The sequence below is a fragment of the Electrophorus electricus genome, chromosome 1 (assembly GCF_013358815.1).
Source record: "Electrophorus electricus isolate fEleEle1 chromosome 1, fEleEle1.pri, whole genome shotgun sequence".
NCBI classification, from domain to species: domain Eukaryota; kingdom Metazoa; phylum Chordata; class Actinopteri; order Gymnotiformes; family Gymnotidae; genus Electrophorus; species Electrophorus electricus.
The window spans coordinates 25,778,068-25,805,400 of NC_049535.1; the positions used below are offsets into that span (position 1 = coordinate 25,778,068).

At 40.5% G+C, this 27,333-nt stretch overlaps 1 protein-coding gene across 4 annotated transcripts in view; it reads right to left on the reverse strand.

Moving 5' to 3' along the window:
* nfixb (nuclear factor I/Xb) overlaps positions 1-15,041 on the reverse strand; it is a 107,047-nt gene extending 92,006 nt beyond the window's left edge. The window contains exons 1-3 of one of the 4 annotated variants that reach the window (XM_035526130.1): positions 13,799-15,041; positions 13,316-13,366; positions 6,754-6,837 (exon numbers count right to left, since the gene is read on the reverse strand). In XM_035526130.1, coding sequence (XP_035382023.1) covers positions 6,754-6,837; positions 13,316-13,318 — 87 coding nt within the window. In that variant the 5' untranslated portion in view covers positions 13,319-13,366; positions 13,799-15,041. Of the gene's footprint in view, positions 1-3,746; positions 4,205-6,753; positions 6,838-13,315 lie in introns of those variants that run through there. The other 3 variants (XM_035526143.1, XM_035526195.1, XM_035526160.1) reach the window with 3 other exon arrangements.
* Positions 15,042-27,333: the final 12,292 nt, after the last annotated feature.

Genomic DNA, 27,333 nt, shown 5'->3' on the forward strand with positions numbered 1-27,333 from the left:
AGATTAGATTAAAACGTGCTGGAGAGAACAGACTGGAAGCATAAGTTTTAAACGGAGATCTGGAATTTCTAGACACAATAACCTTTTTGTTACCTAAATTAAAAAATGTAGTCAGATATCCTACCATCACCGAAAACGGAAGCTCACCTCATATATATGTCATTCCGTGTATTTGAATTTTGGCGTTTTAATAAGCGTCATTATGCATTATCCCCCGCAATCCAAACCGCACTACATCATTCCTTTCCATTCCATTCCACTCCAGTCCAGAAAAGCTTTTATCACTATCAATTATTCATTTGATTGTTTACATTTGTTGTCATATCTGACTTTTCCAATCCATTTTTAATTATGAACCGCAATTAAGCAAACAAAAATGTAAATGCATCTGTCAGACACGAAGCCCTAAAATTCCAAAGCAAAACTGAGGTCGCCCGGTGACGTGCCGTTGAGAGTTCTATTCCGCTGGAAGAATACGGCCATTGCATGCACAAAACGTTTTCAGCCCGGGGAAAGACTCCACTGTAGCAACTTGATATGTTACTTAAAAATAATACAAAATTCCTCTCACTTACTTATACACACTCATATGAAAACAACTAATGCATATGTGCACCACCTGTGTATTTGGCTCCTGGTTCTGTTATCAATTATTTTTTTAATTAATGGAAAGTACACGCGCTGAACGCAAGCTCTATTGTTATACTATTCCTAAATGCTGCATAACAGCGACAATAATCACAAAACGTATTAATTCCAGAGGCCTTTTTTTATATTCTATGGAGAAAACCTCAAGGCTATAAAATGATAAGTGAACGGAGGAAAGAAAAAAAACTTCTCAAAAAATGCTCACACAGCAATTTTCTCTACATCCTTTAAAAAAATTTGGTCCAAGCCAAGAAAAGCCAGAGGCCATTTTGTAATATTACAATATTGTATAGCTTATTTGCTTTTCCAGTGGTATTTCATTCACTAATGCTGTTTCATCTAGAACAGAGGTACACAAGGTTCAATGCAACATAAGCCAGTAAATATGTGGATTTCAGACAAAGGAGATAATTCTGCCCTGATCTGCTTACAGAAACAGTACCCCTGGCTTAGAAATCCCTCACACTAAATGTAACTGATAAATAAATGTCCAACCTGTAGACAGTTTGCCATTTTCCCATAATGCACCATACGGGACACAGACCAAACTGCACTTTTAGTTATGTTTATAGACAGATGAATTGAGAATGAAACATTGAAAAGAGTATCCAGTTACTCACAACTGCAGGTACTTATTCAGTTCACCTGACAATGGCCTTAAAAAATTGCACATTTCATTGAGAAATAAGGCTGTTTCTTGTGATTCAGAAATATAACTGTGATAACTACTGTTAAACATTTCAAAATGCAAAGCAGGCTATAGCCCACAAACCCTAAGAAACACACAATCTCTCTATGTGTGTTTCGCTCCCGCTCTGTCAACACTGCTCTATACCAGTTACAGAGGCATGAAAGTGCAGCTCTTTTAATAAGACTACTGATCAGGAATTAATTACACCTCTCACAAGCTCTAACGGCTGACTGTCTGCCCTGGGATAAATAACTGTCGTGACCCAGCAAGGAGGCCTAAACCTGCACAGCCAACCTTCTGGAAGTGGCCAGGAATGTGCTAAAGGGTGGCTAATATTTGTCACTCCCGCTGGGTAAGAGGAAATACTACGGCTTCAGCAAAAGCAAGCTGAAGGGCTCGACAGTACACCTCAGAAACAGATCCATTCGAGTTACGCAGGAAAACACTAGGCATGTCAACTCTGCTACTGGAGGAAAGAAACCATACAAACTGTGGGTTCAGAGAAGCTGATGAAGGAGAGAGTTTGTGTTCTGGTAGGTCGAAATGAAATGAGGAAATTATGGAGGCATTTGGATAACTGTGGCATTTCTCAGTGAAAACAGACAGTTTGTGGTCTCTCCGTGTGTAAACCTCCACCGCTTTGTCCTCCCCACACACACCCTGCTGCCAAACTAAAGAACTAAAGAAATTCCTGATCAATTGCACAACATCTAAAAAGGTACAGTGCTTTTCTGCTGTTCACTGAAACATAGCTAAAATAAATTTTCATGTGATGGGGGACGGGTGATCGCAATATCGTAGCCATCTTGACCAGCTCTTTTTAGAAAATGAAAATTACATTATGTCAGTATCTGCAGAAAGCTGGAACTATAATTGACATGTTACTCTATTGTAAAACTATAATAACAAACATACTTTCCACTTTTTAATAGCAGCACAAAAACCGATGTTTGGTTCGAGTGCCAAACATACAATATTATTCGTTTTTGTTTTTTTTAGGACAAGAAAACATACACAAAGAGCTCTTTTTCTGAACTGCAAGAGGAACATACTAAATGCCCAAAGCAATATAAAAATAAAAGTTATAAACAATGCTATATAGACATGAATGCAGTTACCCCCAAAAAACAAGAAGAGTTCATCTTAAGGAGATGAGGTTTGGCACATCACCACATCATCTTAAAGTAATGCTTTTTATTATGAACAAAAGCCTGGAGAAATCGTCTATTATTGCACATCCTATTTTTAGAGCATGAATCAGATCTGATGGGCAAACACCAGCCAAATTTAATACAAAACTGTTTTGATTTTCTTTTTTATAGGAATTAGTTACAACTGCAGCAAATGCTAAAATAAAACAGTACATTTCTGCTACACCATTCTATATTTGAAGAAGGCTATAAAATTCTAATTTAAAAGTATTTTTAACTTAAGTTGTGTAGAATCCAAAAACCTAGAACAGCTTTAGGGAAAGTATCACAGGTTTGGATAATAAGCATAACTGTTAAGAGCGATGACCATAAAAATCCCAACTGTCAGTGCATTTAAGCAATAATGATTCTAAGAGGACCCACATTTTCCCCACCAAAACCCATGTTTTTATTTCTGTGCATATATTCATTTGAATTCCACAGCAAAAATGTCCTTGAAACAGCAATATTTTCTGGATGCCTTATAAGTAAGTTATCATATGGAGGGGTTCAGTTCTTCATAACAAATTCCATATTTGCAATAGATCCACATCGGACGAATGACACCAGATGATTTCCCATGTTGCAAAACAGTTCGTTAACTGTTATCTACATAAATGCATTACGCCATTCATTGTTTAGTATGGAAAAAAAGCTGGCAGAACGCTACATTCAATGTGTGACAGTGGTGGCGACCTTTGGCTTACCCCAAAAAAAAATATTTCAACAATCAGTATCTATAGGATTGACGGCCGAACACACTCAACAAAAGCACTCACATTAAACTGCTAAGAAACGATTTTTTTTACTAAGATTTAATTTTCTGCAACCGCGAACCTCCAACGTCTCTTGTGTTTTCCTTGGTCGAGACTTGGATTCGGAAGTGAAAATGAGATGTAACTCTAAACTGAAGTCCAAAGTCTATCTGCGCTCGCGCTTGTCCTCCTCCTCTTCTCCCTCCTTTTATATTAAATAGATTCGAGCGAAGCGCCATTTTCTTCACAAACCATGTGCAATGTATCGCGTAAGAAAGTCAGCTGGAAAAATGCCATCAAACACGGAAAGTGACGGAGATATTCTGTTAAATAGAACCAGAGAGCGGCAGAGACCGAAATGAGCTCAAACACAATTATTAAATAGTCGCAAGTAGGGGGAACACCTAACAACAAACTCAACGTTAACGGAAGTGCAAGTAATAAAGTAATCATTACATTTACCTGTGTCAAGCAGTACGGGGAGTACATGGTTATTTTTAGATTTGAAAACTGGAGAGCTTAGTTAAGTTGGATAGAAGTTCGCTGTAGTGCTGCATTGCAATCGCTCGCCGTCTTGCCTCGGTCACTCCATGCTGTACTGCTAACCCCGCCTAGGCGGCTGAAAGTGAAAGCTCACACAAAGTTTTGAGAAGAAAAAACTTTCTCTCCCTCCCACTACCACTGCCTCTCTCGCGCTCCCTCTCTCCCCGCTCTAGCTCAGGGGAGCGCCACGAACGATTAAATTAACGGCTTATCAGTGTGCCTACCGCGTTGACTTGAAGAGGATGCTATGCTCCACATGAAAACGCTTACGAGTCGTACGACTAGTGATTTTGTAAATCAGTGCGCACAAATCGAGCGCTGGCGAACGCGAGTACGGACCAGGCAGCTTTGGCCAAGCAAAAGGTCGTTTTGTGACGGAACGATCACGGCGCAGACCAGACTCTACGACTGTGAATGCAAAATGTATGTCTACATGTTATATCCCAGTTAGTAAAGACGTGATGAATGATTTTATATTTTAAGAGACAACATAATCTTTCGCAGAATTAACAGCGAACTATATTTCATGTGGCTCTTGAAGCAAGCGCATGTCAGATCGAATAAAAAATGAATAATAATCCTGGTAAATTATCAAAAAAACCAAAAATAGTTTATGTAGGCTACAGAAATAAAACACGTTGGTGCAACGTACCATGCTAAATAACTACAGTGATGGAGCCTGACTTAATTCTGTGCATCTATTAAATATATATAAAATAACAGTATAAACAAGGATTTCTCCAAAGTTTCAACACTAGAACATTAACATTTGTTATAAGTTGCTACAAGCTATACAGCGCAAGCTAAATAACAGCATATTGCAAACAGTTTGCTTTTAAGAGGCATAGTAAAATCATATTCAAAACAGAACACTTGCGGTATTTGAGAATGGAGGAGAAAACTGGAAAAATACCAGGTTTAGGTTGATGGCTAAAATGGCTCTGTACACAATGCTATACACAAGTTTTCCAAGACCTGAATGTACGATAGTTGAAGCAGCTTATATTATAAATTAAAGAGAAACGTGTCAGATAGAATACAGAGGAATATGCATTACAAAGGCAGGAGGTGTAGGAAAATCAAGTGAGGTTCTAGAGACTGTCTCTAGGTGGGGGGTGGGGGGGGGGGGGGCTTGGTGGGGGTGAAGCAGTGCTGAAGTTTGGAGCTGACACCCAAGGCCTCCAGATTTATGAGGCCTGCCGCCTGTGCAGAAACACCACAAGCCACTGCAGGGGAAACAAAGAGCGAAGTAGACACTGTGTGGCCAATAACCACACACAGTCAACGGAGAGATGCAATGAGGGAAGGGGGAAGGAGGCTGCGCTTGGGCAGTGGTGGGGAGGTGGGAGGGTTGGGGGGCATGAGGTTAGGTCAGACCACATCAGCTGCACATACTGTAGCTAAATGAGAACAGGTAGTGGAGCACATTCCCTGACAGTGTTGGTGACCATGCATGACCGTTGCAACTGCATGCATAAGTTCAACCTAAAAAGGTCATGTTCTCCCGTGAGGAACCTCCTCAAAGTACTGAGGTGCTCTGAACACACTATGGGAGGATCCAGCTGCCTTTGCCACTACTACATCATAACTTCTCGTGGTTACACAAGGCATAACTGAGTTGAAGGTATGGTCTGATATTTAGAAGGGAATTTTCCTGACACTGATGAACAATGTTTAAGAAGGTGCATGTAGCATACAGCATTTAGTGGTGGGAGTGGATAACCTTCTCATTTACTACCACATGGAAGAACCATATGCTGGGGCTAGATTGGATATGATATGTACTAAGCTTTGATGTGACGTGGCAGCATCTGCAAGGTGTTAAGTTATTCTTAAATCTTCTGTATTACAGCTGTGTAGTGTGGAGATGGTTCAAACACTGACTGCTACCATGTTAACTATAAGGCTAAAACTTACTCTCATCAAGACAAACAGGACACCAGCAAGACTCGGCGATCAGCCACAAAACGTTTCTGGTGCTCCGAGGACAATAAGCCTCTGAGAGCTTTCATTATAACCACAAGGGTCACCAAAGATATATGGACTGAATTAGCACTTTTTCTGTTCTGATGTTTTTACCATATTACTCAAGTGCAGGACTGCTTCACCAGGCACGTTCCTCATACTTGCAGTTTCACTGATCCCTAATATCCAATATAGTCATTTAGATGTCCCACCCTCTCCCCTACTTCTCCACCAATCATGCCCTGCCATTTTCCCTCCATTTTCAGCTAACTCTGCACCCCAAGACACTCGATATGCCAGAGCAACCCAGATTTTCTCGGAGAAACTTGGCAAAAGCTATCCGTTGGAAACAAAAAGAAACAAAGACAAGAAAACCGGCTCCCAGCTCATTAGCTGCCCCATTTTCAGTCATCTATGAGCTTAGAGAGCCATCCCTCCATCCCTCCATCCCTCCCTGTCTCAACCCCTCATCCCACCAGCGTTTTATCCCATCCCCCTATTTTTATGAGTATTTTATTTTACTCCCTTTTCTGTAAACACAAATGAGCTGAGTGGAATTTTAAACAATGAGCCTTTTTTTTTAGGTGTGTGCAGTCAATTTTAGAACTCTCTCACCTCCCCTTCCTTGTCTCCCTCCTTCTCTTCCCTCCATTTCGTCTTCTTATTTGATTCAAGTGTACTGCACATTATTGTTATAATTTTCGTTCCCACGAGAGAGCGGTACTTTGGCTGAGTTGTAATGTTTCTTCTTTTTCTGCTTTAAGTGTGTGTGGAAATAATGATGGTAATGGCTTGCAGCTGAGTTGTGAATGACATTATGACTGCGGTGTAATTATCAAGAGCATGAAAGTGGACACTCCATCACTGTAATTACAGCTGACTTAAATAACAAATCAATAATAACAACAATAAGGATAATAATAATTGCAATAATAGGGATAATAGTAATAGTGAAGCATACCCTGTAGGAATCAGACACTACAAAGCATTCTGGCATCCCAGGACCTCTGGATGGGTCTTCATTCACCAGAAAGGTTTCGGTGGCCTGAAATGTAATATAAAAGTCAAATCTCCATTATTGCAGTTTCTCTCACATCTTTTTATTTCTCATCAACATTATTTGCAAGATTATCCTAGTTATAATTCATTTACCAAAACAATGGCATATTTATATTTTTATAGAGTATCTGCCTGTCCAAATCACAAGAAAGATGCTGACATTAATCTCGTTGTTCAACAGTTATTATCTTGTAATCAACAACAAAAGCATTTCCTGCATCGTTTGTCCACACGGAGTTGCCCTGTGCTGGCTGTCCAGAGCAGCTGGCCCAGACATAAGCACATTGTACATTGCACATTGTACCAATATAAGCACACTTCCCAGGTACCAGTGTGGGCCTCAGTATGTGCCCGCCACATCTCTCAGCGGGTCACTCGATGGCCCCTCAATGCCCCTCTTTGGGTCGAGCATAGCCTAACCGGCTGTGTGCGGCTGGTCCCAGTGCTCACCTGCTGACTCCCCACTATAGCCGTGACTCATTTGGCATTGGGCAGGAGCGCAGCAGGGCCCTTTTCCCCACACGGCCGCCCAGGTGGTTTGTGTTGTCGGCAAGTGTCAGCCCCATTCACACCGAGTCATTTGTATGCTGAGGAAGAGCCATGGCCGAGCTGGCTGATTGAGATCTCTCTCCCACTATAGCCTCAACAGAGCTGCTAGACCAGGCAGCATGGCAGCACACAAAGCCAGGATATATCGAGCCAGGGAGCAAGAGCACTGTACCCAGGCCAGTGGGTTTCGAGCACAAAGTTATGTTTTCGAGCACAAAGTCACTGTTATGTGATCAATGTATAGCAGGAAATCTGTCCCAGGTCAGCAATGTTTGCCTAAAATTGTATGTAGCTATGTAAACATGCAGACCTATTTCATTACACAGGCAACTCTGATGAAACTTGGCTCAGTTTTAGGCTGAGACTGTAAAATCCCTGTGAATTTAACAAATCAGATAACATGCATTTGATTCAAACTTGAGCATGCACACACATGTTAAAAAGGTTCAGTCCACTGCCATATACTCTCATATAATAATACACACAACATTAACATAACGGACATATGCACAGGCACACACACGTACACCCACACCCACACCCACACACAGTGCACTATAATAAGTCCCAGACTCTGGCTAACCAAGCTGTGGCTGCTACACAAGCTATTCATATCCCCAGCACTGAGTGACTGCCTGCCTTTCCCTCCCTCTCCCTGCAGCCTCTACAAACCTCAGAATGTATAAACATGCGTTCGAAGGCTGAACTGATTAAACTGCACTGGTGCGTGATAACACTGCAGTACTTCTCAGTTACACAAAATTGTATCTCAACAATATTCCATCCAAAAATGAATCAGTGTGTGTACAGATGGCCATTTTGCTTTTGGAAGCAGGGTGTTCTTTACTGTGTTTGTCTTGGAGATCAACACTACAAGGCCAAGCTTAACCGTTACTTCCTCTGGTTAATTCCATAAGCTTTTCATGCCTCCCATGAACCAGCCAATTTCATAAAATCATCTGAAATTACTGTCAGAGTTCACATTGCATATCATGAATTTGCCTTTAAAAGACATAATATGATGAAAAATCTAATTTACATGATTGTCCAGTGGCCACAAGTATGGTCAATCATCCAAGGCAGGGCTGAGTTGGTACATTGCTAACTTAGCATTGCAGTGAAGCATTGCACAAGTAATGAAAGGTATTTTCTACTAATTTCCATGATGCACAATGCACACCAATATTGTAATCTATTTCCATCAGAAGATGCTGTGTGTTGAAGAACTGCCATTTAAAAAATTATTCTCTAAAATGTCAGAATGTTATTTTTTTACTATTGTAAAATATGAAGCATAATTACCTTCATATCCAACACATGCTTAAATATGTAGGGTGATTTACCTTTGCTAGCTGTCATAGTATTCCCATTCACTAAGTTATGTCTAAGTTTGATGCACATATGTGCATTCATGTTACATTGTTTCTGCACATGGTGAGAAATAGTGGCTTAAAATTTGACAAAAACATTTAAATTTGTACAAATCTATGTGAAAATAAAATACTGCTACCACTGCAATGTTCATCTGTTATGGAACAAATTAAATTCACAGTGCCAATAATTACTTGGACAACTCAATATCTGCTTTATAAATTGACATAATTTTTGGCATTCATGTGATAGATTTGGTGTGCACTTTACATCATTAGCTCCTGCTGCTTGAAGCAATGTTGATCCACTTTGCTTGAGGTAAGTGGAAAATCTGATTTGGTCAAACACTTGCTTTGGCACATTTTATGTGTGCTGCAAGATACCTGGAGAGCCATATGCAACTCTTGGCATATTGATTCCTTTTTCCATAATAATGGTAACTTTTACTTAATTAATTATCTTGAAACTGTTTATAAAAGACACTGATCACATACAAACATGACAGGGTCCTCAAAATGAGCTGTTTACATAAGCATCCTCATAAGGTGTTGTTTACTTAAGTGACAATGAACAGAGAGTTAGACTGAAAGATTGTAAACAAACATTCAACTGTCAACAGTGTCAACAGTCTTTCTCTCTCTCTCTCTCTCTCTCTCTCTCTCTGTGTGTATTTGTCTCCATCTCTCTCTGTCTAGATCCTGCTTAATTTGCTTACACACTTTAAAGAGGCATCATTTGTTTGATTCTGCACTGATCATTTGTTTGAGTCTGCCCTGATCACTTGAGTCTGCCCTGATCATTTGAGTCTGCCCTGATCGTTTGTTTAAGTCTGCCCTGATCGTTTGATGTCATCCCCTTTAGCACTGGCCTCCTTTTCCCTCTCTATGGGTTTTTTTTATGGAGCATGGTATCAATTATATATACCATGCTTTTCTACATATATGCAGCATATGCCCAATCCATATGGCCAGCCCTCAGCAAAATGGCCTCTCTTAATTAATACATTCAAAGAAACAAGGCCCTGTGACCTACATGAGGATTCAAAGAACCTGATAATTAGGAAATGGTAAACAGAAATACTTAAAGTATGCTACTTCTATTTACTTGAGTTGTTAGATCTGTGGTCTGCAATAAAGATATAAGCCATCAGCAGCTAATGTAGTAATAATAAAAATTGCTGATTTGCTGCAAGCTCCCCTTGCTTCATAATACTTTCTCTCTCTCACACTCCCTCTCTCATTTACTCCCTCTCTTGCCCCCCCCCCCCCACAATGATTTATTTTAAACAGTATGTATGTAGATTGAGAGATGGCCCACTTGGCATTTAGTCATGGCAGTGAATAAATCAAAGCACATGGAGACAGCATAACCCCCCATCCATTAGCTATCCCTCCACTACACGAGCCCTGCTACACACATCACAACCCATGGGGCTGGCATGCAACTCTGACACACCAACAACAATTCTTCCTGTTTCTTGGGAATATTTCCTCAGATCATCATTGACTTCACCATCACCATCAACTCAGTAACAATCAACAACCCACTGTGATTCTCCCGCGCCTTTTGCAGATAGCACATTTCGAGTGGGTGAGTGGGAATTCACAGGATCTCTACATGCCCATTAACTCTCTCCAAACCTAGGTAATATGGCAAACCCATCAAAGACAAATGGGAGGGGGGCAGACTTGTTTGTTAAAAATTGCTGTGTGGAGGGGGGTGTATATAAAAGGAGAAATGTACGCTGTGTGAACACCTGCCAGGGCCACTTCAGGGAAAAATGCTGGAAAATGTGATATTTCATACCTGCATCTCTGGAGAGGAGGAAAGAAAACTGCATGGATGGGGGATATAATGGTGAAAGAAAGGGGGCTGTAGATGGGAGACTGCTTATTGTTTGTTGGCAAGGCCTATGGAGCTATATGCTGCTATAATTTCCTTCCATAGAGGCAATATGGTTTAAAGTCATTGTAAAGTCCTCTCATGAAATATTATGGGGAATACAAAATTTGTATTGGATATGCAGAAGCCCTTGGTTTGTGCTGTTATTTTTAAGGTGGGGGGAGGGATGGTTCTGTCATATTGTATTCACACAAAAAAGCAGCAATAAGGATCAATGTATGATTACTTTTCCAGTATGTGAGTATGGCCTTAGCCATAATACTGAAACAGCGAGGTTTGTTGCTGGGCCATGGCACCATGCAGCACTGAACCATAGGGCACTAATATGATCTGTACTCGTACCCCTGTTGATATGACTATCCCATCTGTAGGGAGGGACAACCAAAGAGTAAATAAAAAAAATATTCTGAATATGTTTCTCATTTTCTGAAACATCTCTCATTTTCTCTTGGAGATGAGATAAATGTATCTTTGCTGCATTATGAATTGAACTTTCACAAAAAGGTCCACTAAATAATTGACAACACTCCCAATTCCAATTCTTCAAAAAGAACATAGTTGGACTTGTAGCAGGGCTACAATCCCTATTTTAGATATAGATAGGAAGCTTCACATTTTTTGTAGCATCCACACATTAAAGTGAATAATAAGAAGACTACGTTGAGCTCCCACACATTCAGATGAGACTCAAACTGAGAGAGAGACCATTTGATGAAGGTGTATATTGCTGTGCCAACTCGACGCTTACTCTGACAAACATCCAATACCACAATAGTCTGAGCTGTCAGCTTTTAGCCATTAAAAGTTTACAGCTTTGATTGTTGTTTGGAAACAAGTAATTAAATGTGGCTCAGTCTTCGGGTTTTAAAGAGAAGATGATAATCCCAAGCAGAGCCCAGGACTGAATACAGTCCCTCGATTCCTTCAAAAAGTGGCCTATTTGGACATGTGCCATTTCAAAAAGCAAGTAAACAAATAATTATCCATATTTAAGCACTTTCATACTGGCCCGCCTGGAACTCATCAACAGCTTCAAGGTTGCATCTCATCTGCAGAACCAGCTGAACCTGAGTGATCCCAGCACCTCTCGCAGCTCCTGAGAGATCAGGAACCAAAAACCATCTTGTCAGGTCATGGCCTCTCTGACTTAAAGACACTGATGAACCAGTGTCCTTTTATTCTGATTTGTAAGGATGTGGATCACCCAGCTCTAAAGGAAAGCATCCTCATCAAGCTCAGGTCAGTTCTGACAAGTCAGACAACTCTTCAGATATTTAAAAAAAAAGGCAAAAAAAAGTCCCTGGAGGAAACTGCAGAAGAAATGATCTTCCAGTTCATTTAGGCAATGGTGGGTTTTAAAATGATGTGCAGAAAGACAGATTTGATCAGTGATTGCTTTGTAAAAGAGACAAAACATCTCCAGCTTTTGATGTTTAGTAGAAACAGACACAGCTACTGCTAGTTATAGACTGTTCACATTACATATTCAGGTTGGTTGGACTATACAAATTTTAGGGCATGATTAATCCAAAATGGTTTTCCCTCATATATTTTATTTCATTGTATACAAATTGTAGTCACCAGTAAACATAGAATAAGGGCACAGTCCTGATATGCAATGTGTAAGATAAAGGTTTAAAGCCATGTCATTGAAAATTAGTAGAATATTTCACTTGCGTTTGTGTGTGAGTGTAGCTATAGGTCTATAGGTCTATAGCTATAGGTAACTAGACCTAATATCTTCAGTAAAAATCTAGGTGCAGTGTAGTGAAAAGGTAGTGTATCAGGCCCTCTGCAGAATTGACAGAACTGTAACGTTTGAATGAATTGCACCCAGGGATTTAAAAAAAACAAAACAAAAACACGGCCTCTAGCATACAGTTTACTTCGACAGAGCAGAAACGGTCACTGTCACCCCGGGCCTTTTAGCTTCGGTAGGCTACATGTGACATACTGCGTTGTGACAATTTTAAGTGTTAGCATGCTACAAGTGTATGTGTTAGATAAGCTCCACATGATAGAAGTATAGATAGTTCATTGGAATTACGTTCTAAGTGTACTAACTACATAATTTTAAAAAAGCGCACTAGTACTAGTCAAAAACATTTTAAGATTCTGTTTTTATATCCTCTGTGTTAATAATTGGTAATATATAACAAGTCTGGTTAAAACACACAGCACAAACTTGGAAAAAGTAAAGGTGTTGCTTTTTTTGCTTTTCTTGGTGGTTAAATGGGTCCTACCTACTACCTGACAACTTAGGGAGCTACGTATTTTTCAAGCACTTATAGTGCGCTGGTTTAAACATTCAACTGCCTTATAAACATTTAGAGGAATCAGACGTGATATAAAATACTTGCGAATTTGAGAACATATTTTCTTCTATACACAGGCTAATCGACATCGTGCAAATAAACTCTACTACTTGATGTTGAATCAACGTAAGATTTGCATTGAACCAGAATACAAAACCTTTTGTGCTGTTTTACGTGGAGTTTGTGAGGTATCCTGAAGCAAGTGGAATGATATTCTAATGGCGCAGACAGTGCCTGGCATTAGAACAATGTATTTCATTTTGTTTTTACTTACTAACATCTTTAAATTATCAAAAAGAACAAATTGTTGATTTACACAGCACGTACCATTGTGGAGTGGGGATTACTGCCAACAGCCTCAAAGACCCATTTTTCCTCCTTCAGAAAAAAAGTAAAAAAAAAAAAAAAAAAAAAAAGTGTGTGAGAGGGAGCGCAAATGACTTGGTTTCTTCGGTGACACCGAAAGCAAAAGAACCTTATTGCTGCACGCTCTTAGGGCCTCCGAACATTTTTGCTAAAATATCACTTTATACAGTATGCGAACTCCGTAAGAAGGGAATTATCCAAGCTAGTTTTTCAGTTGCATGCGCTGTGTTTCTGTCCTCTGTCGGTAAGCGTTACTTTGCTCAAATTGTGAGCTGCGGCACCGGGACTTTGAGGGAGTGCTGGGTGCAGCAAGGGGTGACAGATATCGTCCCTTCCGCCCTCCAAATTACCCCGCGCGGTAAGTCGTTCGCGGCCACAACGTGTAGTCAGCGACAGCGGCGAGATCCTGCCATTCGCCACAGTCAGCGAGAAGTTTCTGCTTACGTTGTTTCAAATCAGCTGTCGCGAACTCAGTCTCCCGGAGACTTCAGCCGTATCGGCGCTCGGTCTCCATCCTTTTCACCGGGAACTCTTCACCGTGGATCTCTCTTTGAATCGCGGGACCTCCTGCTCTCACTGTACAGACGAAATTATAGAGAGGACGGTCATTTTGGGCGCAGTGGATATTGCGAAATCACAGCTCACGACGCATTAAAGAAATGCACTTTGATGCCAAGCGAACGACAATGACGCGCTAGTGCTGAGCCGCGCACGTCTAAATTCTATGAAATAATTGTAATAAGAAACAGAGTAGCTGCCAAAAAAGGTGAGACCCGGTCCAACGGTGAGTCGAGTCGTGGCCGTGGATGACGGTCGGAGACGTGCAATAGCTTGTGAATTATTAATAACCAAGAGCGGTTCACAGTCTGTCGTGTTCAGTGTGTAACCAGAGCGGCAGTTGGGGGTTTAAGGGAATTAAACACGGGCTTGGAGTAAACCATGGACGGCAGGGGATTACCATTCACCGGTAACAGCATAGCATAGCGGCAGAACGAGAGAGAGGGAGGGTGAAGAGAGAGACAGAAAGAGAGAGAGACGCCAAAGAGATAAGTGTAAGGAGTTTATCGTATGATTAAGATATTAAACTGTGAACTCCTGCAACCAATGATAAGTTAACTCATATGCAAACTACAGCGTTCGACAGTGGACTGACCATACACGTCGACACTGACTGACAGGATCCCTTCTTATTTAATAGTTCCCGTGGGAATACACTGAATAGCCATACATATAAACGATCGGTAGTAGAACAAAAGATGGCATGTGGTTATCATTACAACGTATAGTGAGCAGCCTAGATGAAGCACTGAAAAACGGTAAAGTAGAACTTGTGTGGAGCGAAAAGTAGCCTACATATTTCAGAGAGTGACTCTAAAAGTATCCTAAGCCATAGAACACTTTAAATTACGAATTTAAAGCATTCTACTTTGTAGTACGTTTTGCCCAGATTATGGTGTACCGAGTGTTTTCATAATCGATTTTTCTAAAGGGTGTGGGGCTGACCAGTTTAAAGTGATCAGCACAGGCAGGACTGGTTTTAAACAGGGGGCGCCCGATAAAATGTTTCTGCAACTGTAGACCGCTCGTTGGAAATGTGCTGTAAAACAAAAGATGCCATTGAAAACGCAGTCAAGTGCTGCTGTAATTTCAGAAATACTCGAAAGAGAGCAAACCTTAGAAAAAAAGGTTAAACTCCTAGCAAATTAAGTGAAGTAGTATACGGTGCTGAAATGTATTGATAAATTGTGATGGACCTATTCATTGTGATATTTTACAAATCTATATAATTCAAATAAAGCCAAAAATGAATGTTCTCATGTGTCCTTTATGAGAGCAATATAAATCCGTATACGTGTCATGTATTAATCGTTTGGTTCCGGCCTTTAACAAGAAAGTAAAAGTGTAGTCTAACGTTTGGGCTTCTTAATAAAATACATGTACCAGAAGAATACATTCAGATACTACTTATTTAAAATCAGCAGCGTTTCAGTCCAAATTGTATCATTAATTAAGCAGGCTAAAAACAGAGGTGAAACTATAACCTACGTTAATGTAACGTTTTTGTCTTACCAATGAAGTCATAGCCTTTTTGAATTGTTCGCCGAGTATTATCTCGTCTCCCTTAAGCTGTCTTGGCACATGCAAAGGTCATTTGCTTAGGTGAAACTGAAAAGTTCATGTCACCTGAGCCCCACTGTAAAACACCTCCCTTATACCATTAGAATAGACTATTCTAAAGTCACATTCAATATGACCCTGATCGTACATTATAACGTACACGAATTTACAGTATACTCGCTTTCTTTGAACCAAACTTAATATACAAAATTATTTGGGGCTACACCAGAGAATAACACTAGCTACATCGAAGGTTCTTTTAAGAGGTAAACCGTACAACTTATTTGTTTGTCATCAAGGGGTTAGCTATATTGATATTCACACGAAATAATCTTTTGAAAATAAAATATACAAACCATTTAGCATTTATTTACACAGTTAAAATACACAGGTAAGATAGCCTAAAGACCATATTAGGTAATTCCATAATATTTAGGCTAGGCTTTGTTTATGATATAATAACAATTTATCAGTAAATGCATGCTATTGTTGTTTTAATAGTGAAATACTAGTTTTTTTAATAGCCTGCTAGTTATATGGGAAGAAATGCTGGTGAAGGCCTGTTGTGTGGGAAAGATGGTGTTATAAGCAAATATTTGCAGATGTGGGACCTGTAGCGAACAGACTTGTGCTTAATTTCCAATTAATGCAAGCAACTACCTTTACGAGAAAATGAGACAATACTAGCAAATATATGTACACCAACACATTTTCAAATTAATTAGGACATAATTCCTTAAATTTGCCTATGTCGCAATAAGAAATTGAATTCCACACAAAATTGTGAACATATGAACAAAAAAATAATTGTTCGTTTCACCAAAGGTATTTGACTATGAACAGCGATAAACTAAAGAATAATGTATCAAATAAAGTAAAATGTAACATCACTCCCTATCTCGCTATAACATTATTTTGACGATGACAGATGAATTGGACGATCACTCTGGCTAGTTACTGCTTCTAACCTGTGGAGTATATTTAAATCCTTTTTGGACAACATTAAGCTATTCTTTTTTTCATAACACTACCTGCGCTTTATTTATAATACAGTATTCATAATATCAACTTGGGTATTTGTCATTTATAGGCATAGCCATTGTTATTTAAATGAAAAGTACAAAGCCATTTACAGTATTAAAGTAAAGCTTAATGTGCTGTCGTATTTAAATTATGTAAAATGTAAAAACAAAAACATCGAAAACGTTTAAAGTTGGCTTACCTTGTAACTGTCAAATTATTATTATGAATTAATTTATTACACTATAGACATATGGTGCTTTGTTCATTTGCATGTCTGTGCGCTACAGGTTAAGGTTTCGTTTTTTCTTCTTTCTTTTTTTTTTCTCAAATATCGCTGTATGAATTTTCGTAGACTACAACATTATTTAGAGAAATAATAATGAAACAAAAAAAGACAACTGGTGTGGTCTTACATTTGCATTAAATTGCCCAGTTAAACAGGAATAAACTAATCAACGAAATTGTATAGATTTTTAGGTAAGTAGTCTGCATTTGAAAATAATTGGTTTATATTGAAAATAACTCGATCACAATTCAATTCCTTTAGGAAAAAAAAACAAAACTTTAATTGATTAGACTTATGAGCCCAAAAATACACAGTCTGTAAATAATTAGAGAAACACAGCCTGCCTGCAGCATTGTACATTAGCATTGTACATTAGAACCTACCTTTTTTTTTGTCATCATAGACTGAGCATTTTCACCTTCAATATTTCTTCTCAGATTTAGCCTACTCTATAACCTAATTTTAACATTTGAAAAAACTTTAAAGGCACATATTAAAGAAGAACAATATCCATTTATTTTTCAACGGCTATCCACCTTAGTTTGCGTTTATGACCAGAATTATTTTAGAATATCATGAATGCGTTAGTTGTGTGGCAATAGCACTGTTTCATTTTTTTAAATACACATTTTTTTACAGTACATGGGATGGCAGAGAAGATGAGGCCTGCTTAACCTTAAAAATAGCCTGTTACAAAATCTCTTGGGATGAAAGCCTTCTAACAGAATTACTCGGAGGTTTCATTAAGTTTCGGTTCATACCTTAGACCCTGTTGAAAATGTTTTGGTTTCTACGGATTAAGCCCTACTGAATCTTTCTTCCAATTTAATTAATCAGATACTAAAAGTATTGATTAGTCCCATACGATTTGATTGTTGTCATGACAGATTTTATGCAATGGCCTAATACAATTTATTAGCAAATTAGAATGTCTTCTTTGCTGTTGTGTGTGCATACCAATTCCCAAAAACTCGTTTCGTCTCATATTCTTCGCCATTCCAGAAAGACTAGGAGCGGCCAGGGCGGATGGCGCAATGGTCACTATAGCCACTTTAAAGTGTATTGCACTTAACATTCAAACGTATGCGCTTGCATGTCCAAATAGGCAGATACAGGAGAACATAGAAGAAACAGACTTAAACGGTTGCGTACCCTACGCATTAAATTCAGCATATTAAATATATAAACTATTTAAAATAGATAATGGTGGCCATTAAGGAGAACCCGCTACGATGCACATATCAAATCTCAAAAAGAAGCCTTTAATTTTGATATTACGAAGAGAAGTTTAATCTACAAATTTAATCTGCATAAGGTCTGCTTCAGTTAGGGCCTAAAGCCTGCGCGCAGAGGGCGTTGTTTGTGCAGTCTATACCGAATTTGCTATAGGCCTACCGAGCTACTTGGCTTACGTTTCACCTCCACTTACCCGCCTTCAATTTAGCGAACCTACTCTAAAACAGTCTGGGCTGAAAAGAGAACCGTGAACCGGGATTCAGCTAAGCAACGAGACGGTCAGGAATGCTGACCTTGGCGAGCACACGGGGCCAATGGATGAGATGGCGCGCCGCTCGAATCCCGAACCGAAGACTTTCCTTCACCTAAACATTCGAAACAAATGTACTGCGTACCGTGCAGGGCCGTTATTACATGCGTCTTCTTGCTGCCAAAAATACGGTGGCTGGCAAGCAAAATGACATATTTCAGAATATGATGCCCAGCCAGAAGAAAAAACAACTTTGCTTAAGAAGAAATCCTGTTTTACCACAAGAAGTACGTAACATTAATCTTAAACTGAAAGCCGTGGCCTAATTGAATTTTCAAAGTGGCTTTCATGTTAAAGGTAGGTTATAACCTACATTTCAGTGTCCCAAGACACTATACAGTTAATTTGGCAACCGCTGAGTAAGCTTTGAAACCACCCTGAAAATTGTAATCAAACGTAGCACGATAAGACGCGGCGAGATCAGTGGCCTGGCTGAAGAATCACTTAACTACATCTGGTTAAGCTTCACTGAATTTAATAATCTTTTTTTATACACCTGTAAGTTAATAGTGGTGCCTAACATGTTCAACCACTATAACGTAACTCAAAGCTTAATCAGTGCATGGCTAAGGCAGCATGGAAAAAGATATATGGCCACAATGCTGTAACAAAGATATAAGTCCCAACCACGCCAGGTAGAACGTTCCCGGACATCGATGAGTTAAACAACAGAGACCAGCGTTATGATTGGTCAACTGTAGCATGGCTCCATCGGGATTGGAGCAAAGTGTGGCTATCCCACCTTATCAGGCTCGCGCACAGCACTGCTGCAGGAGAACGAGTCTCCGGAGAGCACGCCTGCGAGCAGTCAGCTTATCTTACACCAGCAAGAAGGGTTTATACGTCTGATTAAGTGTGTGTGTGTGTGTGTGTGTGTGTGACTAAGAAAGAGGAAATCATAGATGGACAGAAGGGTGTATGCTTGAGTTGGTGAATGAGTGAGTGAATGAATGGGTCAGTAAGAGAGAAAGTGTGAGAGTGAGAGCTGTGTATGCTGATCAGTTTATTTTGTATTTTATGTCCTAAATTGTCCATCTTGGATTAGTAAAATGCATTATCTATATGGGTCTGGTGTGCGCATTTGTGTTTATTTAAATGTATCTACATATTGACCTATACTTTTATAATAAGGTGCTAAATAAACTTGACTGAATAGAGCATTGCGAGCATTGCTCACTGAAACCAGTTTCAGCTTACTGTTCTCAATGCTTATATATGAGCACAATAACAAAGGCCATGAATAGCACGTCTACTACACAGACAATAACTGTTCATTTAAAAAAATGTTCACCTGATTTGGTTTATGAGAAATATTTCCATTGTGGGTGAAGTGATTTGTCCAAAAACAAAATGCATTATATGTTGAAACAACATTTACTAAAATATTTTTAAGCATGACCTCTGATGCATATAAAGATAAAGATTTTATAAAATTTCAGATCAAATGTCTGAATGTAGGGAATGTATGTGCGTGTAACGATGCATGTGCATGTGTGACGCTGCAGCAGTGCTGAGGCTGGGTAAGATCCAGGCGGGTGTGGGGAGGATGTGAGGCTTAAGGGGCTGGGGGAGCAGGGGGAGCAGGGGGAGCAGGGTTGTCCTCCCCTGGAGAGACAGAGAGGAGGCCTGCTGTAATCTGCTTTCCTGGCTCCCCATGAAAGAAAGAGAGAAGAGGACACACCAGAGACTGGCCCCGTCAGATCCACCACTCCCCCAACTCTAGCCACCCTCATCTGGTAGCTCTCTTTACCGTTCTCCCTTTTCCTCCATCCTCACACACAGGTCTGTCCCACTCTGCCCATCTCGGCCTAATCTGGTGTTCAGCCTTTACTTCTCTTTTTTCTACCTCGTCCATCCTTTCTTTCATTGTTTCAATTCCACTTCTTTCTTTCTCTCTCCCCTCCCTCTCTTCTTCATTTCCTCATTCCTTTTCAACCTCTTAGATTTGACCACATTCTTAATATTTATCTACTTTTTTCCTCAAACACTCTATCCATAATGAATCCATCACCAAGACCATGCTACCTTCTCTGGTTCTGTGTTATCCACAAGTTGCCAGGCCTCTGTTCTCTCCAGTTCTCTAGGGCCTACAACATTACCACCATCATATCCATACATTACATTCAAATCCTTTTCTTTTTTCCATGGACACATCCTCATCTGAATGAGCACTTTACCAGCATCTAATCTGTGCCTCGAGCCTCATTCATTGACAGACCATTTTGTCAGTAAATGTGAGAACCATAAATTGAATTACTCAAAAAGCTGCCTTTGTGAATGAAGATTTTGGTTCAGATTCAGACATTTTATGTCGCTTTGATGATCTTCCAAATACCTAGTGCTCTGGAATAATCACAACATTTTATAGGACCATCACTCTTTTTCTATTGCCTCTCCCACTCTCTCTTTCTCTCCATGTCAGTTTCCTGTGCTCTTTCACACCTCAAAGATGAGAGTCTTGTTTGGTGGAACCAGGCCATGGGCTCTGGTCTGCTGCTTGGTCTATTCTCCCCCTCTCTCTCTCTCTCTCTCTCTAACACACTAGCTTTCATTCCCTCTTCCCCACCCCACAACCTCCACTCTGTCAAGGGGAGGGGCTTCCTTGGCAGTTCCAGGCTCTGTTTGGTAGAGTGGATCCAAGTGAACATGAATATTCATGAGTCAGCTCCCTCCCCTTCCCTAATGCCACGGCAACACTTGGTAGGAGCACATGGCGGGACAGCTGTTGCAGGCCATGCCAGGCATCTGTGCACAGAAAGAGTGAGATAGAGGGTGTACAAGAGAGAGAATGAGAGGACAGTGGGATGGGCATGTGAGAGGAAGCACTGATGGACAGATGGATAGATGGACAGATCAGGAGAGGGCAATGTTAAGGTGACTCTGAGCTCCAATCAGGGTTACATAGTGCAGAGTAAGAAGGGAGCCAGTGAACTTATGCTGGTAAAGATAGAAGAATGAGGTCAAAGTCATAGGAGCAGATAGTGTGACACCGGAGATGCCAACCAGAGATAAAATAAGCATGAGGCGTATCCCAAAAGCACCATAAATGTTTCTCACCATAGCCATGAGGCTGCATCTTGCTTTTATGAGTGTTCAGTTCAGTTTACAAGGCTTGTTTCTACCACATTAGAAGTAGGGTTAGCAGACCCAGGCCATCTTCAAATGGAAAGTGGAAACTGCACTAGTAAGCCATTCCCCTAGCAAACAACACCCTGTCCTCACAGCTCTCTGTGTTGAACAGTTCCAGCTCTTGCATACAACCCATGCACCTTTCCCCAGACCTGCTCGCAAACTCAGGGGGCTCAGTTTTAGTTAGCCACACACGCGCGCCCATAACACCGGCATCTGTGCTGTCCTACATAGGCTCTCATCCAGCAGACTGTGTGGCAGTGCCCAGGGGGCTTGAAACATGTCAGCTCCCCTGATAAAACACTGCATGCAGAGCTTGTTCTCAGATCCCCTCCCCCCCATCTGAGGGACAACTGGAGTTAGGCTCTGCCCCATGTGTCTCTTCCCCTAATTAATTAGGCTTAATTGAAAAGAGATAGTGTCACAAAACTGTTCATGTATTACATGGTTAATATATGACAAACTGTTTAAAATATTAACATTAAGCCTCTGGTAGCTAATGGCTGATAAAATGTGTGCATGTGTTCAACTTTGTTTATGTTGTATACATTTAAAGTAACTGCCAATAAAGAGAATAGGTGAAAGAACCCCAAAACCTATTAAAACCCAATCCAAAATACAATCACTATTATTTTGATGGAAAACAACAGTTTAACTAACTTTAACTAAAAAGCTCATGTTTAAGTAGGCCTAAGTCTGAAAAAAACAAGAAATTATAAGGTATTGACTTATTATCTGTAGTGATGCGCAAACTATTTAGCACATCAAACATGTGGAAGCAAAATGGGCCTCTTCAAGATGAACAAGTAAGGCCATTTGCTGGTTCAGAGAGGACCTTAGAAAGGAATTTAACATACAGGTAAGCAACGTCTGTGTAATGGCTTCAGCTGTTTCACAGTGTCTTATATCATTAATCATGACCACTCGAGCAATCAGGGAAAGCCAGCAGCAAATCTGAGCCTTAACTACACATGAGAATACAATTATTACCGTACACCACAACTCTCCACAGAGACACTGCCATCAAAGCTATTGCAGGCAGGCAATTCTGTGTTCAATCAGTTCGAAATGCGAGGTATGGAGGGATAGAAAAAGAGGGAAAGGAAGGGAGAGAGAGGAAGAGCAGTCATACCATCAGCCACGACCTGGCAGAGAAGTCGTAACACAGCTGCCACCTGAGCCCTGGGTCAGCCTGTCTGTTCACTGCCATTCCTGTGCTTTCCCGCCAAAAAAAATAGGAAGGAGGAAAAAAACCCCAACAACAGCAACAACAAGGATCCTCTTCTTTGGATGGCAGAAAATTAATAAATAAAAGGAAAAAACACGCAGCAAACACCAATCAGAAGGACTGCACTAGCAGGATGCGAGCATGCCTGTGTTTGCATGTGTGAGTGTGTTAGATGTGTGTGTATGTGTGTGAGAGAGAGAGCGAGAGAGAGAGAGAGAGATGGAAAGAGGACATTGACACAGAAAAATGCCAAGATGTGCTATCCAAGCAGCTGCAGCCATCCAGAGCCTCTCCAAGCAGGCTGCCATGTCCAGGCTTACAGACATACCAGCCCTGTGCAGCCAACCCACGCAGGGCTCTGGGTGTGATGCGAGTTTTTCTGTCGACATCAAAATATTTACTTTGAGGGGTGCATTTGCAGTTGAGAATGCAATACTGCTGATGTGCTGATATATAAATGTGTGTATGAGTGAGTGTGTGTTTCCTGGAGGGAAAGAGGGAGAGAAAAAGGCCACTGGGCAGAGGGAAATTACTGTTCTGTTCTTGTACATTCACTACAACTTTTCAGGAAAAATGAGGAAAAACATTTTATATTAAGAGCTGAAAAATGAACCTCTACTCAAGAAATTTGTTTCAGGTACCACTGAGCACACTGGTACCATTGGTAAATAAACTGACAAATGATAAATAATCTGTTGTCAATTTTATTGTTCCTAGCTTGGTTAATTCTTTTTAATTTTTTAATGAATTCCTCATTTGTGCCAGTAACATCCATGCATTCAGCCATTACACATTATATATCAGCAATGTATTTTTATATTCAATGAACATGTTGGTATTTCAGGCAAAACCACTAATGGCTGCTATTTCTAAATGATTTGAGAACAAACTTTCAGGCAGAACAGGTAAACTGCAGAGAAATCTCCACAACTCCATTTTCTGATGTGGTATCAATAAACAAACACAAAACACCAAATTTACTATCACACATACACACCATCCAATTTATTATCAAACCTAATTAACTAGAAACACCTTGTAGGTGTGGAGTATTCTGTTGTATATGTTACTATGCACAATTTACATTTGCCATCTTTCAACTTGATGTCACCAGTTTCGTTCTGACTACTGGATAACTGTTGGTAGGGGACTGTTGGGTGGCAGACAGCTCTCACGCCAGAAGAGGCATTCACATGTGGAAACATTGCAGGCTACAGTCTCTCCAGTGCTACATCCACCATCATGTCTTTGACACTGCAGGATACAGTCACACCAGTGCTACACCCACTCTTGTGTCTTTGTCACTGCAGGGAACAGTCACACCAGTGCTACACCCACTCTTGTGTCTTTGTCACTGCAGGGAACAGTCACACCAGTGCTACACCCACTCTTGTGTCTTTGTCACTGCTGTGTTGAGAGTGGGCTGCCATCTAAATATGTTTGGTCAATTGTCCACTGGAGATGAACAGTAATGCCACAGGATGCCTAACAAATTACACATTTTAAGAGATGAGTTACACTGAGTAATTGTACACCTAAAAAATGTACCTAAAAGGGTTGCATATCCAAGAAAGCATGTAGTGAGTGAAGGTGCGATGTGTTTCAAATAAGGTGAGAATGTAAAAACTATTAATGAGTGTGAAATTTAAAGCAAGAATAAATATAGCCTAAGCACAGCTATATTTAAACTGATGCCAGACGTACTAACCCAAGTGGTGTGCGCGCGCACACACACACACACACACACACACACACACACACACACACACACACACCTTGAATATATCCTTTTCTACAACTAGAGTGACAGGTTGTCTTCCAAGGTCAGTTCACGAACACCTGTTGCTCAGAATGTTCAGAAACTGGCCGTGGAAAAAATATTCATGGTAATTCCAAGAATCTTACAAAGTCTTCAGTTGTGCTCAAGAACAAGGCAGAGGATTCTCTGCTGTGCGCCAACTCATGCCTACTGCTGTCCATGTTCACCAATGACTAATGGGCAGAGTGCTGAGGCTGGGAAATGCCTGTCCACTGATGGCCTTGCACGTGAGTGGAGCCAGTGAGGGCTCCCACGCAGTCCTGTGAGGGACGTGGGGGGAGATGCGGCGGGTGTGGGCGATGGGCCCCCGGGGGTCAGATGAGCGGTAATTATAAGCATGGTTCCAGGGCGATGGCTGACACTGTCCAGTCTGTGTTTGGCACAGCTCCCCAGTGTAAGGGAATTAAAACGCGCTAGACAACCCCCCCCCCCACGGCCTGGGATGTGTTTGGAGCTGGCACTGAGCTGCCGTGGCCTCAGAGAGGGCCCTTAACAGAGGGAAGTGCCTCAATGCCTAGATGACCCAGGGTAATATGGAAATCAACGGGTGAAGGGGGGCCGGGAGGACTGCAGACTGGAGACTCTTCAGTATACCATTTACACACGCACACATACACACACACACACACACACACACACACACACGAAACTCACTTAGACTAGGCCTGCCCAGTGTTAATTCCTGCCAATAATTAATGAGCGCTAGCTACTCAAGAGCCTTCCCACCCTGCTAACAAATGTACCATTAAAAAAAGAAGAGTTAATGGACTTCACATACATGTTCTCTCCTAAGACTGAGGCATGCTTAGCACCTACAGTAAGACCTTGATGTTCGAGAAGCTGAACAGATGTACAGTCTAACAGGTGTAGAGACAGTGGTATGATGTGGAGAAGCAGTCTTATGGCCACTGATGGACAGTAGCAGAGATGGTGGAAGATGATCAGCATTGCATCCTAGCTTTCACTGCAAAACACCATCAATTTTTCCATTTCTGCTGAAGTGCCCACCATGTGTCTCGGCTCCATTTAGAGCCAGGTTAAATTTGTGAGTTGAAACATGAGATACTAAAATCCTTGACTTTATCTGCTCTGCTGGCCAGTCTCTAAAACTCTCTACTGGCCTGTTTTGTGTACCCACTGGTTTCACTTATTAAGTTTCAAAGGTTTCTGGGCAACGTGGGTTATTCAAAGGGGGAAAAAAAAAGTTACTAGGCATTTTTTTGGCACACCATTGCTCGTTTCTTGCCCAGGACGAGAAGGTTACCATGGCATCGTTGGGCACCTCATAAAGCAAATCATTGTTGGGGGTTGGTGTGTGTGTATGCGCGTGTGTGTGAGTGCCACACTAAATGCCCAAATGCCATGCCAGCATCCTCCAAATACTAAAGGGCACTTGGTGACGCCAGCTTGGTTTTCATACACACCGTCTCCCTGCTTCTTTCTTTCTCACGCAAATTTTTCATCTGCCCGTCTATCGGGCTTCTCCAAAAATGTCACTGGGTGCCCCTCTCACCTGTCAAACTGCAGAGGCCTATCATTAAACTCACTTGATTGAGCCCTGGTTATGCTATTAACAATATCAACACGTTCACATATGTGAGAGAAATCAAGCAGAAAATGTAATCCAGGCTGGGAGGTACAGAACCCTGCTGCAAGGGGGAGAGTTGCTTGGAGAGTTTTAATAGCTCTGATCTATTGGGGACTTTTTAAAATTCGGTTCTGTTGCCAAATAAGCCTCATGCATCCTATCTGATGAATTCAGGTACTATATCAGAATACTTTATACACAGACAGAACAGTAGTTAGTTGTTTGGATAACTCGCATAATAATAATAATAATAATAATAATAACTACAAACATAAAAAAGAAGTGATCATAAATGTATATTTTCTATAAACCTAAATTCAGGTGTAGTGTCACCCTAAAATAATCTGAGTTAAAAAGTATACTGCCATACTAACTAATATATTACATACATACATACATACAGACATACAGACATACATACAGACACACACACACAGGTTATATATACTACAAATATCAGCTTTTCTCACAAAAACCCAGGAAATGTCTTCCACTACTCATTAATAAAAAATAAAACACTTCAGCCAGAAATATATGCTCCAGCTTTTGGGGGGTTTTTGCGGTTTTTTTGGGTTTTTTTACTGATTTTTATATTATGCTACTTTTCACTGTTTTTAAAAAAACATTATACTACTTTTGTATTGATTTCTTCATTATTTACTTTCTTTTACAATTGTATTATATTATACCCTTAATAATTCCTTGAATATTAGCAGCAGCATGGAAACCCTTGTATTCTGTGTATGCGGTACAGAAGACCAGATGTTTTAGTTTCTCAACTGCTGTTCTGAATTTCATCCAACGTTTAGGAAAGCTTGACTAAATCCACTCCTTTACTGTTACAGTTTTAGGGTAACTTACAAACTAGTTTGATTACAAACTATTGTACCTGAACCACGGTTTTGAAACTGGGGCCTGAACCACAAAACCGAAAGTCACAATATAACGCAAACGCTTGCACACCACCCAGTGTAGTATGACTAGGCTGAAAAACGCTGAAGATTAGATTTGTAGTAGGTCTACCCGTTGCAGTCTAATGTTAGACACAATTACTCCAAAGTCTGCGGGACAACGTAAAGCAAGGAAAACCGATGTTAGATCCAGTGACTCCTGAAATGTAATACAACGTTGCATTTAAAACCACATACTGAGAGCAATTAGTAAATAAATACATAATAGAACATAAAGAAAATAAGTAGGTTTAGAGTTCATTTATAAGGTATTCATATTAATTTGTCGGCT